Source organism: Anas acuta, chromosome 17, assembly GCF_963932015.1.
Source record: "Anas acuta chromosome 17, bAnaAcu1.1, whole genome shotgun sequence".
Classification (NCBI taxonomy): Eukaryota; Metazoa; Chordata; class Aves; order Anseriformes; family Anatidae; genus Anas; species Anas acuta.
The window spans coordinates 7686143-7698488 of record NC_088995.1 but is presented as its reverse complement, the minus strand read 5'-3'; the positions used below and the strand labels follow the sequence as shown (position 1 = coordinate 7698488).

Sequence of the window (12346 nt, the reverse complement as noted above, 5' to 3'; positions counted from 1 at the left end):
GGGCTCGGCGGCCCCCCCCCGGCTCACGGCTGTCCCCGTTCCTCCCGCAGCAAAATGTTCATCGGGGGCCTGAGCTGGCAAACCACGCAAGGTGAGCGCCGGGCGGCCCCGCACCTGCCGGCGGTGCCCCGGGGAGAGGGGGGGGGGGTTTGGGGATAAAGGGTGGGGGGGCGGTGGGAGCGGGTTTTGGGGTTTTGGGGGGGTTTTGGGGGGTTATGGGGGGGTGGTGGTGGCTGTGGGGCCGTGCCGGGACACCCACGGCGGGCGCTGTGCTTGCAGAGGGTTTGCGGGAGTACTTCAGCCAGTTCGGCGAGGTGAAGGAGTGCCTGGTGATGCGGGACCCGCTGACAAAGAGATCCAGGTGAGGAGGCCGGGGCCCGCTCCTCCCTTCGCCCCCGCCGCGGCCCGGCCGCCACTTTAACCAACTTTCTCTCTTCTCTCCGCATCCCCTCTCCTGCCCGGGCTGCGGGGCTCAGGGGCTTCGGGTTCGTCACGTTCATGGACCAGGCTGGCGTGGACAAGGTTCTGGCCCAATCCAGACATGAACTGGACTCCAAGACGGTGAGATGACTTCTCTCATCTCAGGGGTGCATTCGCCGGCGGAGCTCGGCCGCGCTCGGAGCAGCCATCGATTGCGGTGTTTGATTTCCAGTTAGAGGTTGTAAACTATCGATTACTGATAGCGATCGATCGGCCCCTTCTCCACCTCACTTAGCAGCTGGTAGCGTGGCTGCCTCCCCGGCTCCGGGCTCGCTATTGACCGCTGCCCCAGCGGCCGGGCATCGATCCGCGGGGCCCTCGTCCTCCCTCCCGCCGACCGTGAGGCCCCTCCGAGGCCGCCACGAGCCCCCTGCTGAGCCAGGACACCTGAGAGCAGCGGGGGCGAGGGTTGGGGAGAGGGGGAGCCGCCCCCCATGCTCCCCGGGGGTGCCGTGCCCCCGGCGCTGCTCCCTGCTCGAGGCCCCGCTGCCGCCCGTGCTCGCCCCTCGGTCAGTCCTCGCGCCCCGCAGCGATCCCCGGGCGAAGTTTTGGTAACGCTGGTGGAGGTGCAGGACTTTATTGTCTCCGAGCCTGGCCAGCGCCCGCCCATGTGGGCCACCGGCGGCCTGTGGGAGCAGCAGCCGCGGCTCCGGCTCTCGCTCTGCAAACCCAGGCAGCTCCAGAGCCCCCCGGGAGGGCTCGTGGGGGAGATTTCGGCGGCTCCCGGGGCCGGGGGTGGCTGGTACCCGGTCCTGCCTTGCGAATCTGTGGCGCTCGGGAGATGTGCGGGCTCGGTTTTGGGGGGGTGGGGGTGAGGTGTCTGAGTGGGAGGTCCCTGCTCTGCAGTTTTGGTGACTTCCCTTCCCCTGGATTCCTTTTCCGCGTTGCTGCCCCGGGGGTGAAGGTGAGGGTAGGGCTGGGGAGCGGCAGGGGCTGCGAGGGGCTGAGATGGCAAAAGGGCGACGACGTTCCTGTCCTGGGCACGGGCAGGCAAGGAGCCCAAACGAGCAACTTTATTTCCAGCGCGTGGCTCGGGCATCCTCGCCTTTATCTCGGCACAACGGAGGGGGCGGGAGAGCGAGACCCCCTTTCTGCGGGTTTACGGCGCGAGTCGCAGCGAGATCTGTGTCTGTTCCTGTTTAACCGCCTGGGTCGCTCCCTTTGATGTGCACAGGTCCTTCCTCCCCCCGGGAGCTCGGGGTTAAACCTCTCCCAGCCCTCCTGGCCAGGCCTGGGTCCCCAGGACCCCAAACCTCCTCCTTTGGGAGGGATGGAAAGGGAGCTTTGCTCTGGGGCAGGGTTACAATGAAGTATTTTGAGGAGGACCCAGCTTTTTCTTTTTTTTTTCCCCTCTTTCTGTTTTGCTAGCCTGTGTAAACACGGTGTCTGATCAGCCAGTCCCGTCAGCACCCCGCGGGCTGGTGTGGACCCCTCTTGGAAGGGCAAGGGCCGGGTGGCCGTCGGGGCAGCGATCCTGGCGGGGTTTGGGGCCAGCAGCGAGGTGAAATCCCGGGTCTCCATTCTTCTCTGAGCTGCCACTGCCTCCGCGACACTGCTCCACGGCCCACGAGGGCAGGGAAGGGAAAAGAAGGGAAGGAAAAAGAAGGGAAGGAAAAAGAAGGGAATGGAAGGGGTGGGTGGGTGCTGCAGGAACAGACGGCCTCGTGGCAGAGGGCGCGTGGGGACCGGCCGGCCATTGAAATTCCCGGCTGCATCTGCTCCGCTCGCCCTGCCGGCGCGGCAGAGAGCGTGGGGGCTGTTCCGCCAGGGTCCTTCCTTTGTTAGCAACTTTGATCCCCTTCCCTGTCCTTTTTGGTTTTTAACGCTGGTTGGTTTTCAGCCGGGTCAGGTGTTTTGGGGTGTTTTGCCCTGGTAATTGCCAGGTGAGAGGTTGGCCCTGCATGGAGCCTCCACGCACCTTTTGCCTGCTGAGCTGAAACTGCTGTGAGTCACGGGTTAAATGACACAAACTCATCTGAATCCTAATTTAGGGTTTTAAGAAACTTTGCAGGAAAAGGCCCGGTGTCCTGAAAGGGCAGCCTGCTCTCGAGGCTCGGTGTCTCCTGGTAAACAGCACTTGGTCGACGGTGTCTGCCCAACTTGTTGCTTCATTGTTTTCCAATTCTTCCTACCCTAACGAGCGCTGTTGGCCTGATTCTCCGGGGGAAGCTTGTGCTTTGCAGACTCCTCTTTGTTTGTAAGCTAGATAGCAGCAGCCCACGGGGTTATTTATGGAAATGCTTGATACGAGAATTGGCTTGGCAGTCTCAAGGTAAAAGATTTGCGTGACTTTGTAAAGCTGCAGCTGGCCGCTGCCTTGAGCTTCTTCCTTCTGTCTGGGGGAAGAGCAGGCTCCCTGGTGCTGGGTCACCCGCTCGTTTCTTTGTTGCCGTCCCTGACTTTTTGCTGGGTTTGTCTTTTGTGGTGGAGAGCCTGGCTCTGGGGGCAGTGCTGGCTGATGGAGAGAGGCTGGCTGTAGGGGTGCGATGAAGGAAGGAGCCCAGCCGTCAGGTTTCGTGGCTCCTGCCCTGCCCTGGCCCTGCTTTGGGGCACCGATGCCAGCCAGGTTCATGCAGGAGGTGCTGATGGTGGCTGGTGGCATGGAGAGCGTTACTGAGAAGCCCCCGGTACACCTGCACCATCAGGTGTCCCTACAGCCTTGTGGGGTGAAGCGAAAGCGGCTTGTGCTCGGGTGACTTCCACTTGCCGTAGCCTGATACAGGGATTTTTTTGTTTCTCTTTTTTTTTTGGATACAATCGGAGCAGCTCTGAATGCTCCCACTCTTCGCAGATTTCTATCTGGGTTTGTAAAAAGGATCCGTGACGTCAGTGGGTGACACTGAAACACAACTCCTCTGGGGCTGGTTGTTTTAACACCAGAAACGAGGGGGGAACGAGGTACCGGTGCTTTTGCTTTAATTAGAAAGCCTCCTGCCACCGAGGAGCAGTCCAGTTTTAGTAACTTGAGGCCGGCGCTGAACTCGCTCTCCTCCGCGTGTTCCCAGGGCTGCCCCTTGAGCCGCTCGCCCGGGCCTCCCTCTACCTGCAACAATAGCTGCTTGTGCAGAAGAATTCGGGCAGCGACTGCCCGCTCCCTGCAGCCAGGAGGACGCGTTATCTCTGCCCAGTTGATCACACTCAGGGTAATGAGAAAATGAGGCCGAGCTTAGCATTGCTGAGTATGAAAGCATCTTCTTGGCAGGGGCTGAATGACACTGGCTGAGAAGTAAAAGACAGTGGATTATTGTTGTTGCTTATTATCTGCCATCAACCTCCTGGGCTCCTGCCGTCCCCCTGTCCTCAAAATTCGCCGTGGGTGCCCGCGCTGGCCAGGCAGGGCGTGCGTGTGTGTGGGGAGGGAGAGGGGGAAGGCTCGCATGCCCCAGGGAGGCACCCAGAGGGTCCTCTGATCCTCCTGCTCGCAGCCTGGGGACGGAGGTTTTATTTCTGAGTTTATTTGTGCACTTCACTTTTGCCTCTGTTTACTTAGGTGCCGGGTTTATTTATGTTGCAGGCCGTGAGTCAGGCCGGAGGTGGGGAAGGCAGGGAGAGGAGCTGGTGGAAGGGCCCGGGGAGGCCGAGCTGCAGGGCTGTGACAAGTGAAAGGGCGCGGGACGGGAGGGCGGCCGGGCTGAACAAAGCAGCGGGAGGCGGGCGAGAGACACAGCTTCCCTCCGGGCTGCTGGGACGATGCTCTGGGCTGCCCTCCCAGCCGCAAGCCCAGCCAAGCGCGGGGCCGAGCCAGCCCTGCCTGTGCCGTGGGTCTCCTTCAGCTGATTTGTAGGTCTGGCTCGTCCCCGACGTGATGTAACTTCGCCGGAGTTGCCGTAAAAAATAGGCTGTAAAGAAAGAGGTGGAGGCAGAGGAGGAGCGCGGGCTCCATGGGCGCCGGGCGTGCGGCTGCGTTCGCGTCCTTCCGGCTTTGTGGCGGCGCTGGGAGCCCGGCGGGACGCGCGGCACCTGGGTGGCGGCTGAGCAGGCACAATGGAGGGCTCAGCGTGCCGAGGGGAGGCTTCGGCTTCATTGTGTGGAGAGGGGCGGCACGCTGCCCCGCGGCCACAGCCCCTGCGTGCCTTCCACGGGAGGCTTCGGGCTCCTGGGTTTATTCTGCACCCTCCTGGCGGCTCTTTTGCTGCTTCACCCAGTGTCACGGGGTGGAAGGCGTTTGGTTTCTCGCCTGCCGCCTCTCATCCGTCCTGCCGCTAGCCAGGTGAGCTCCGTGCTTGGAGGGCGAGTGAAAGGGAGAGCAAAGAGGCAAAAGGCAGCGCTCTCAGCGCGACGCCGGTGATGCGGGGCAGCCGGGGGCAGGCCGGGAGGGAGGGCGCAGCCGAGCCCGTTAATCCCGGCGTGTGCTGGGCTCTGGGTGCCGCCTGCCCAGCGCTCAGCCCGAGCTGCTGCATGCTGGGACTTGTAGTCTCCGTGAAGCGCACTGTGCCGAGCGGGGGATGATGCCTGCGCCCTGCTTCCTTTGGTGCTCCTCAGGGAGATGCTGCGGGCTTTTAGCGAGGTGAGCCACGTGGGCAGAGCCGGCCGTGCGCCCGGAGGCAATCCTGCGTGTGTAAAGAGGCAGCAAAAGGGTGCTCAGCTCTGCTTTCTAACATCTCTTTCAGATTGACCCGAAGGTAGCGTTCCCCCGCCGAGCACAGCCCAAGGTAGGTACCGCGGCCCTCGGAAGGGGCGAGTCATGGCGGGGAAGCTCTGTCCCCTGCGCGGGGCTGCCGGTGCGGGTAGCGGGGTCACTCCCTGGGGTTTGCTCAGGACTGGTGCTGGGCATGGTCTGACCCGGCCATCAGGCTGCGGTGCTGGGGGTTGTGGTGCTGGAGGAGCCAGCAGGCCCCTTGGTTACAGGTTAGAAGTGCTGCGATGCGCTCTGTGCCACCTCCTGAGGCTGCAGGCAGAGCCCTGAAGCTGCAGGAGACACGGGACAGCTCCGTGCTGCGGTGCACGAGGAGAGAGGGCTGCATGTGCACAGCTGCCTGTGGATAAGTGCGTGGCAGGGGCGGGCTGAAGGATTTCACTGCACGAAATGCCCTCGTGTGCCTCAGCTCTGGCAAAGGCTGGAGGAGTTCGGTGTTGGACCTTAGGGGCCAGTGGCTCTGAAGTCGCAGTGAGCAGTTGCTGCTTTTAGGCTTTGGGTGTCCCGTCAGGTTTGCTCTCGGCTGGGAGTTTTCAAGTTCGTTGTCTTGATTCCTGGTGCTGTCACGGGAGGAAGAGCTGGAGGGAAGCACGGAGGGAAGGGGAGGCTGGTGCTGGGAGGGGAGGGAGGAGGTCAGGCCCCACGAACAATCGGTGAGCAGGTATCCCGAGTAACTGGAGCCAGGAAGCACATGGTAGGAATTGGGTTAATTCCATTAAGCAGTTTGGTGACAGAAGGTGCTTTAGTGTTAGAACGGGCTGCTCTCCAAGGCAGGGAATTGCTGCGGATTAGCCCCATGCTCCTTGGGGTAATTAGGACCATGTGTTCCTCTGAGAGCAGGGGTGTAGCCAAGCAGCGAAGGGGAGGATGCAGCTGGAGAGCCAGTTCAAAGGATGTCAGTGTGCCTCCGCCTGGCAGCAGTGGCCCCTCTCAGGGCAGCTCGCTTCTCCCCTTGTCCCAGAGGCACGAGTGAGAAGTGGCACAGGGGTCTTTGCCTCCTTGCAAAGGCAAAACGGGATCTAGCTGGGATTTGTCCGGGCTCCTTTTCGGGGGAAGCAGAACAGACTTCTCCGGGGGAAGGCTGGGGATGTAACACCCTGCTTCTCGGGGTTTTGGGGGCACCGAAGGGAGCAGCAGCAGCTCCACAAAGGCTGGAGCCTGCTGTCCGAGGAGGAGGTGTTGGTGAGCTGCTGTGTGCCTGCAGGGAAGTGCTTTCGGAGCGCGCCGAGGGCTGGAGCTTGGCTGCCAGGAAGGGGCAGCCGCTGGCTGGCAGCAGAGGGTGAGCTCGTGGCCTTTGGAGCCCCGTTCTCTCCTTTGCTCTCAGTTTATTTGGTGAATTCCTGTCCTTCCCTTTTCCAGATGGTGACCCGAACGAAGAAGATATTTGTGGGTGGTCTGTCAGTGAACACTACTGTGGAGGATGTGAAACAGTACTTCGAGCAGTTCGGGAAGGTAAGGCTCTCGAGTGGCGTCGGATCAAAGCTGTTGCTGCTGGGGCAAACGGGAGTTTTCTGAACTTTTTTGGCGGCGGGATTAGGAGCCTGCGAGGCTTTTGCATGGGGTTAAGTAAATCGAAGGTCGGTTACAGAGGTTGGGTAGCTGTAATGTCTTTGTAGGGGACTTAGTCTTGTGTTGGTTTGAAACAAAGAGCTTGTGCTTGTTTCTGGAGTCTCTGGGACCTGGGCTATGGGAAATGGTTTTCCATTTTTCCTTATCCCGAGGCCTGTTGGGCGTTTTGGTCCTGCAGATTTGCAGTTTGTTTGGACACTGAAGGAAGGAGTGTAGACATTCTCAACAGGGCTGCTGCAGCATCAAACCTGTGGGGTTTGGCCCGTTTCTGCTTCCAAGCCTTGTGATTGATATTTCTGTAATCCTTTATTAAAAATAAGCCTTTTGGGTCCTGAAAGTTCTCCCGCTGAGTCTTGGGCAGGTGCTGATGTTGTTTTGGGATGTTTGGAGAAAATCTGGCATGTTGGCTGTCCCTTGTGTTGGCCTGGGTCTTCTGTGCCAGCTGGTGGCTCGGGGCAGAGTAGGCTCCTGTGGATTGAAGTTGTTTGTGCCCCTGCTCCGTGACAGCCAGGTGTGCAAATCACTGGTCACAACGGGGCTGGAGGATGGAAGAGGCTCAGTCTTGGCCTTTTGGCTGCATCAGGAAGCTGTGACCCTCCTCAGGAGCAAAGCAGTGGTGTTAGACTGAAAGATCCCAAGATTTTTAGTGAAATAAGGAACTGACGGGGATCGTTGCAGCCAAATGCCGAATGTGGTCACTTCTGAGGCAGGGCACTGGGTCTGGTTCACTGTTGCTCAGTGGTGTTGTGTGCTTCTTAGCTGTTTTGGGGCAGGAAGAGTTGGAAACAGTAGCTGTTGGGGTCTTCCCCCCTGGCCAGGGTGGCAGAGCGTGGTTTGCTGGGTGATAACTGGCCAGGATGTTGCTGATAGCATCCTGGATGTGGAACAGTGCCACGGGAGCTGTGGAGAGTGTGAGGGATGAAGGCTTCAGTATTCGTTGTTTTCTGAAAGATCATGCAAAGGGGTGATGCTACGTTAAGGCACGTTAGCTGGTGAAAAGGGGGGGAGTTTTGAAATCAGTTTTGCCAGATCGTTGGAACATCTGGGCAGACAATTTGGAACGAGTGCTTGTTCAGTACCTTCGCTCAGTTTCAAAAGTCAACTGTGTGTGTGCCTGGAGTGCTGTTGTGACTGCAAAGAGAGACTTGTTTCTGTTTCTGCGTAGCCCTAAGAGAGTGATAATGGCAAAAGTCATCACAAATCCTCGTGTCTGAGAGTCATAAGCTCTGTGTGGTTTTTATTTTCTGTTAGAAATAAGCGAACTGTTTGTCCCTGGGAGCTTTTACATGCTGTCACTGAAGGGCTTCACTGAAGGTGGTGGTGTCCATGTGTCTGTGTCATCTGAAGGTTGTCAGCTGCATGTTTCTGTGCTTCTAATGCTGGCTGTGTTCGATAGGAAGCTGAAATGTCTTGGGTGTAATCCCCTTTTAACCTGAACTGTACCCTTGTTAATGTGAAGCAGAAGCATGTCATGTAGCACTCAGTTTGCAAGCAGTCACAGTCCAGTTTGAGAACTCCTTTCCAGTTCTTTTGGAGTGTTACCCTGTTACATTCCTCTCATTTAATGGTCGCGTGTTGAACGGGGTCCTTACACCAGGAGACTGGCAAGGAGTGGTGGTGTCAGATTGTTTTCTTAGGACCGGGCAGAAGGGAGGGTTCTGCACAGCTCAGTGCATTCATTGCCCAAGACGCAGCATCCCGGCCGACATCCGCTGCTCCGTCTGCATTAGGTCGATGCAGCTGGCCTCTCAGCTCCCGGGAGTTTCCATGGGGAGAGGTCAGGGCTGGTCGCATTGATTCTCTGGTTTTGGGGCTGTTTCCTGACTCATCTGGTCGTTTCAGCCGAGCAGAGACTCCTCAGAGCTCTGACGCGAAGCATACTCCCTGGTCTCTAGCCATCTTCCAGGCCAAGCCTCAAATAATTCATCGGAGGCCAGGAAAGCTGTTCCCCGAGAAACTCTCTGCAGGTGGTGTTTCCGTACGGCTGGCTGGGGGATCGGCGGGGGCACACATGGCTGAGGAAAGCCTCTGTGGCCATCAGCGCTGGGGTTCAGAGCTCTGAATGTGCCTCTGTGGTTTCCAGGGCTAAGAACAGCCCGTTGCCCACATTTCAGACGTGAGTCATTCTTATGGAGAGCATGACTTTGGTACGCAGGCTCTTTATGATGCTCGGGGCCTCCTGGGTTTCAGAGGTTTCCTGGGATCCCTTCTCCAGAGGGACACTTGGCACCCGACTTTGTGGTCTTCCACCTCCTAAATTTATGGCACCTTTAAGTGAGAGGTGAAGCTTCAGGCAGGTGAGCCGCATGGTGGAAAGCCTCTGTTGTGTAACCAGCAACGTTGTCTAAGTCACCTGGGACAGTACATCTTCTGGAGTCAGATTGGGATTGGCTGTAAAAGAATTGTTAAGGGTGCCCTTCTTGGGGGACTCACCCTCCAGGGAAATGGCTTTGTCTCTGTTTCCTCTTCCGCTGAGAGACTCCCTGTTTTTCCAGGATCTGGCAGGGGGAAATATCATTCTTCTTTCCTCCTGCCTGCTCAGGAAGCCGTGGGAGCAGCCACGGTTAGATCCTAGAGAGGAAGGAGAGGGGAGCACAAGTCACGCTGTCCTGATTCCTCAGGATCAAGCTATCAGGCTCCTGGCTGTGCTCTTCAGTCAACCTTTGTGAATCCAAAGGCAGGCTCGGTTTGGCTCTCAGCTTCAGTGAGAGGCCATCCTCTGCTTCTGAGGACAAGGGAGCACGGAGTGCTGCTGGCTTTGCATGGAGGTTATCTTCTAGGAGGCCCTGGGGCTGCAAGCTTAAGCGTGGGGTAGGTGTGCCACCACTTGGAGCCTTTAAATTGGGAGAGATGCTGTTTGAAAAATACCCTCTAGTCCAGCCAGAAAGCACGTATGGGCTGTAGGGGTTAGGAGAGGAAGTGCTATGGCCTGCAGTACAGACAGGGCCAAATACGGTTATTGTAACGTTCTGTCATCCACATTTGTGCACTGCAGCTCACGAGTCTACCAAGGTAGCTGGTGTTGGTGTGTCTCAGATCAGAGCAACACTTGGAGCTTTGTGTGTTCATTAGCTGGGGAAGAAAATATGGAAGTTTGGTTGGGCTCGGAATGAAACGGTTTCCCATTTCAGAAAACAAGATCACTGAGTCTGACTTTCCATTTTGTCATTTCTGCTTATTGTCCTATTTTTGTTTTGTTTTCTTTCCTTGCTGAGTGCAAAACCTTCTCTGAGCCTCGTAAAATGGAAGTGACAAAAGAAAAATGAAAATGTGTGAGAAGGAAATCCCAGAGCTTTACTTAGGGTTAAGGGAAGAAATGGAGAGGCTGGCACCCCCATTCTTCATATCGAAATGCTTGGTTTTGACAGGGGAAAGAAAGGTGACGCTTCAAAGAGGATCCCAAATAGTGTGAGAGTTTCCCTGGTTCAAAGAAGGACAGCTTTCTTTTTTTTTTTTTTTTCCTTCCAAAACTGTGAATGAAAAATATGGGCTGATGTTTTCATGAGGAAAAATACAAAGTGGTTTTCTGTTTGTTTGTTTGTTTTAGTGCAGTATGAGAGACTGAGAAGTGCTCTCAAGCCAGCTTTGGTTTGTCAGGTGCAGCTGCTAGGGCTTTGAACGTGGTGGGATCTCTAGGAAATACTTCTGGCTCCAAAACTCGAGTATCTCTGAGATGCAAGATGGGAACATGCACATGGTTTGTAAAGAGAAGATTTTTTCAACTGTAGGATTGAAGTCCAGGAAAAGAATTACATTCAGAGTATGGGTAGCCAAGTGTCTTGGCTTAAGGTGGGGAGTGTTGGAGATCTTGAGACTTCACAAGGAAGTATTTCAATATCGTCTCTAGACTCAGGCTACCACCCTCGCTGAAACCTGAAACAGAAGGAGAGGAGGAAGGTACCTCATACCCAGCACCTCAGGCATAGCTAGTTCTCTGTCTTGCTCAACACGTATGAGGATGCCTCGGGAGCTTGAGTCCCAGCTTCCTCCTTTCCTGCTTCAACCTGTGGGAACGTGTTGCTCTGTATTACTTTTTGGGGACAAAGGGGTTGACCATCAGAGAAATTTCTTTGGGCTGTTGGGTCTCTGAGCTTATAGGCAAAGTTATATACTTAAAGTAATAAGTGAAGAATAATTTTGGATCCTCTTTCTTTTCCAAGGGTTGGTCTGACAAGGTTTTGGGGTAGAGAGGGTCAAATAAATTACAAGGTAAGAGGCTCAAAGCAGATAAGGTCTCTTTTTGTCATAGAGCTCATCTAAGCTGTGAAATCTTTGCCCCAGGGTGTTGTTGCTAAAATTTACATAGGCTCCAAGATGATAGGACAAATTCATGGTAAAGATACAGACACCCCTTCAGGTTTGGGAAATCCCTGAATCACAACTGGCTGGGAGCTGAGGGAGGATCCTGGAATCTGTCGCAATATCTTTCCCTTGTCCTTCTGTTCTTTCAAAGGGACTCGCTGTTTGTCTGTGTCCTGGGGGTTGTTGGGCGGTGTGGGCCTCTGCTCTAACTCGGTGCAGCCAGTCTCGTTTGTCATTAGGAGGGAACGTGGGCCTTTCAGAAGCTAGGGGTGCAGAGGTGCTGGAAGAAATGGGGGCCTGGGCCCAAATCTGGTGTTTCTTGTGCGCTTTTGCATTTAGTGAAGCAGAAGTGCAAAGAATATATTCACAATGATGCCTCTGCGTGACTCACTAATCAGTCGGGGCTCCAAGAGTGCTTGAAAAGTGCTTAAAAACAGGCTGCATCTGTCCCTGGGCTTGCAGGTGATCTGCATATTTGGATGAGTCGGTCACGAAACCTCCGTCTCTCAGTGCGGTAGATCGTGCCCAGAGAGAGACCTGATCTCTAAAAATATCCTGGAAGCAAACAAGAAGGAAAAATCTGCTGAGGTCTGAGTGCGATTCTGACCTTTAGGTTGCCATCTAATACTCAGTCCAAATTCTGGACCGTTTGCTTAAGACAGATTCTGAGATCTCAGTCAGGCGATGACTCCAGCGCTGTCCCGACCGAGGGAACAAGCCCCGTATCTCGCGCGCGGGATTTAATGGCAGGTTGCATGGCTGTCACGAATGCATATTCATGTACACCTGCCAGAAAAATGGTGTGGTTGACTCGGGTATATTAAATGAGTTTTCCCTGCTGACTAATTGGAGAACCTTTAGATACTGATAGGGAGTTTCTTTAAGGGAATACTTGTTCCTGCGCTATGGCTAGGCACGATTTCCCTCACTTTGCTTTGGGAGAATGTTAATTAATTAATCTTTAATCTGCTGTTCTCTGGAAATTTCGGGGATCAAAGCGACTTGTCAACCTGCGATGGATTTCCAAACTGGATTTTGGATTTTCTTCCGCTGATCAGAGGGCAACTTATGCAAATTCTCACACGTAACACGGTTGCGAGGAACAGATGGGGAGGGGAGGAGAAGGGGAATCTGATCACCTCTCTTGTGGCAGTAGGCAGTTCGGCTGGTGGTAACAAAGCCTCTGGAACAAAGGGTGCTCTGTGCTCCGCATCTGGTAGGCAGATAGCCAAAAATGGGCTAGCACTAATGGTCATTCAGATCTTCGGTGGTTCATCTGATATTTGCCAGGTGCCCACGGTGCAGCGTGAGAGCAGGCAGGAACACCTGGGCAAGCTGACCCACTCACCTGTGGCACAG

At 55.8% G+C, this 12346-nt stretch overlaps 1 protein-coding gene across 2 annotated transcripts in view; it reads left to right on the top strand.

Annotated features, from left to right (window-relative positions):
* The window catches only part of MSI1 (musashi RNA binding protein 1), a 29681-nt gene that overhangs the window by 618 nt on the left and 16717 nt on the right, over window positions 1–12346 (top strand). For both annotated transcript variants that reach the window (XM_068654066.1, XM_068654067.1), the window contains exons 2-6: window positions 51–91; window positions 280–361; window positions 477–561; window positions 5091–5132; window positions 6476–6568. In XM_068654066.1, coding sequence (XP_068510167.1) covers window positions 51–91; window positions 280–361; window positions 477–561; window positions 5091–5132; window positions 6476–6568 — 343 coding nt within the window. The remainder of the gene's footprint in view (window positions 1–50; window positions 92–279; window positions 362–476; window positions 562–5090; window positions 5133–6475; window positions 6569–12346) is intronic.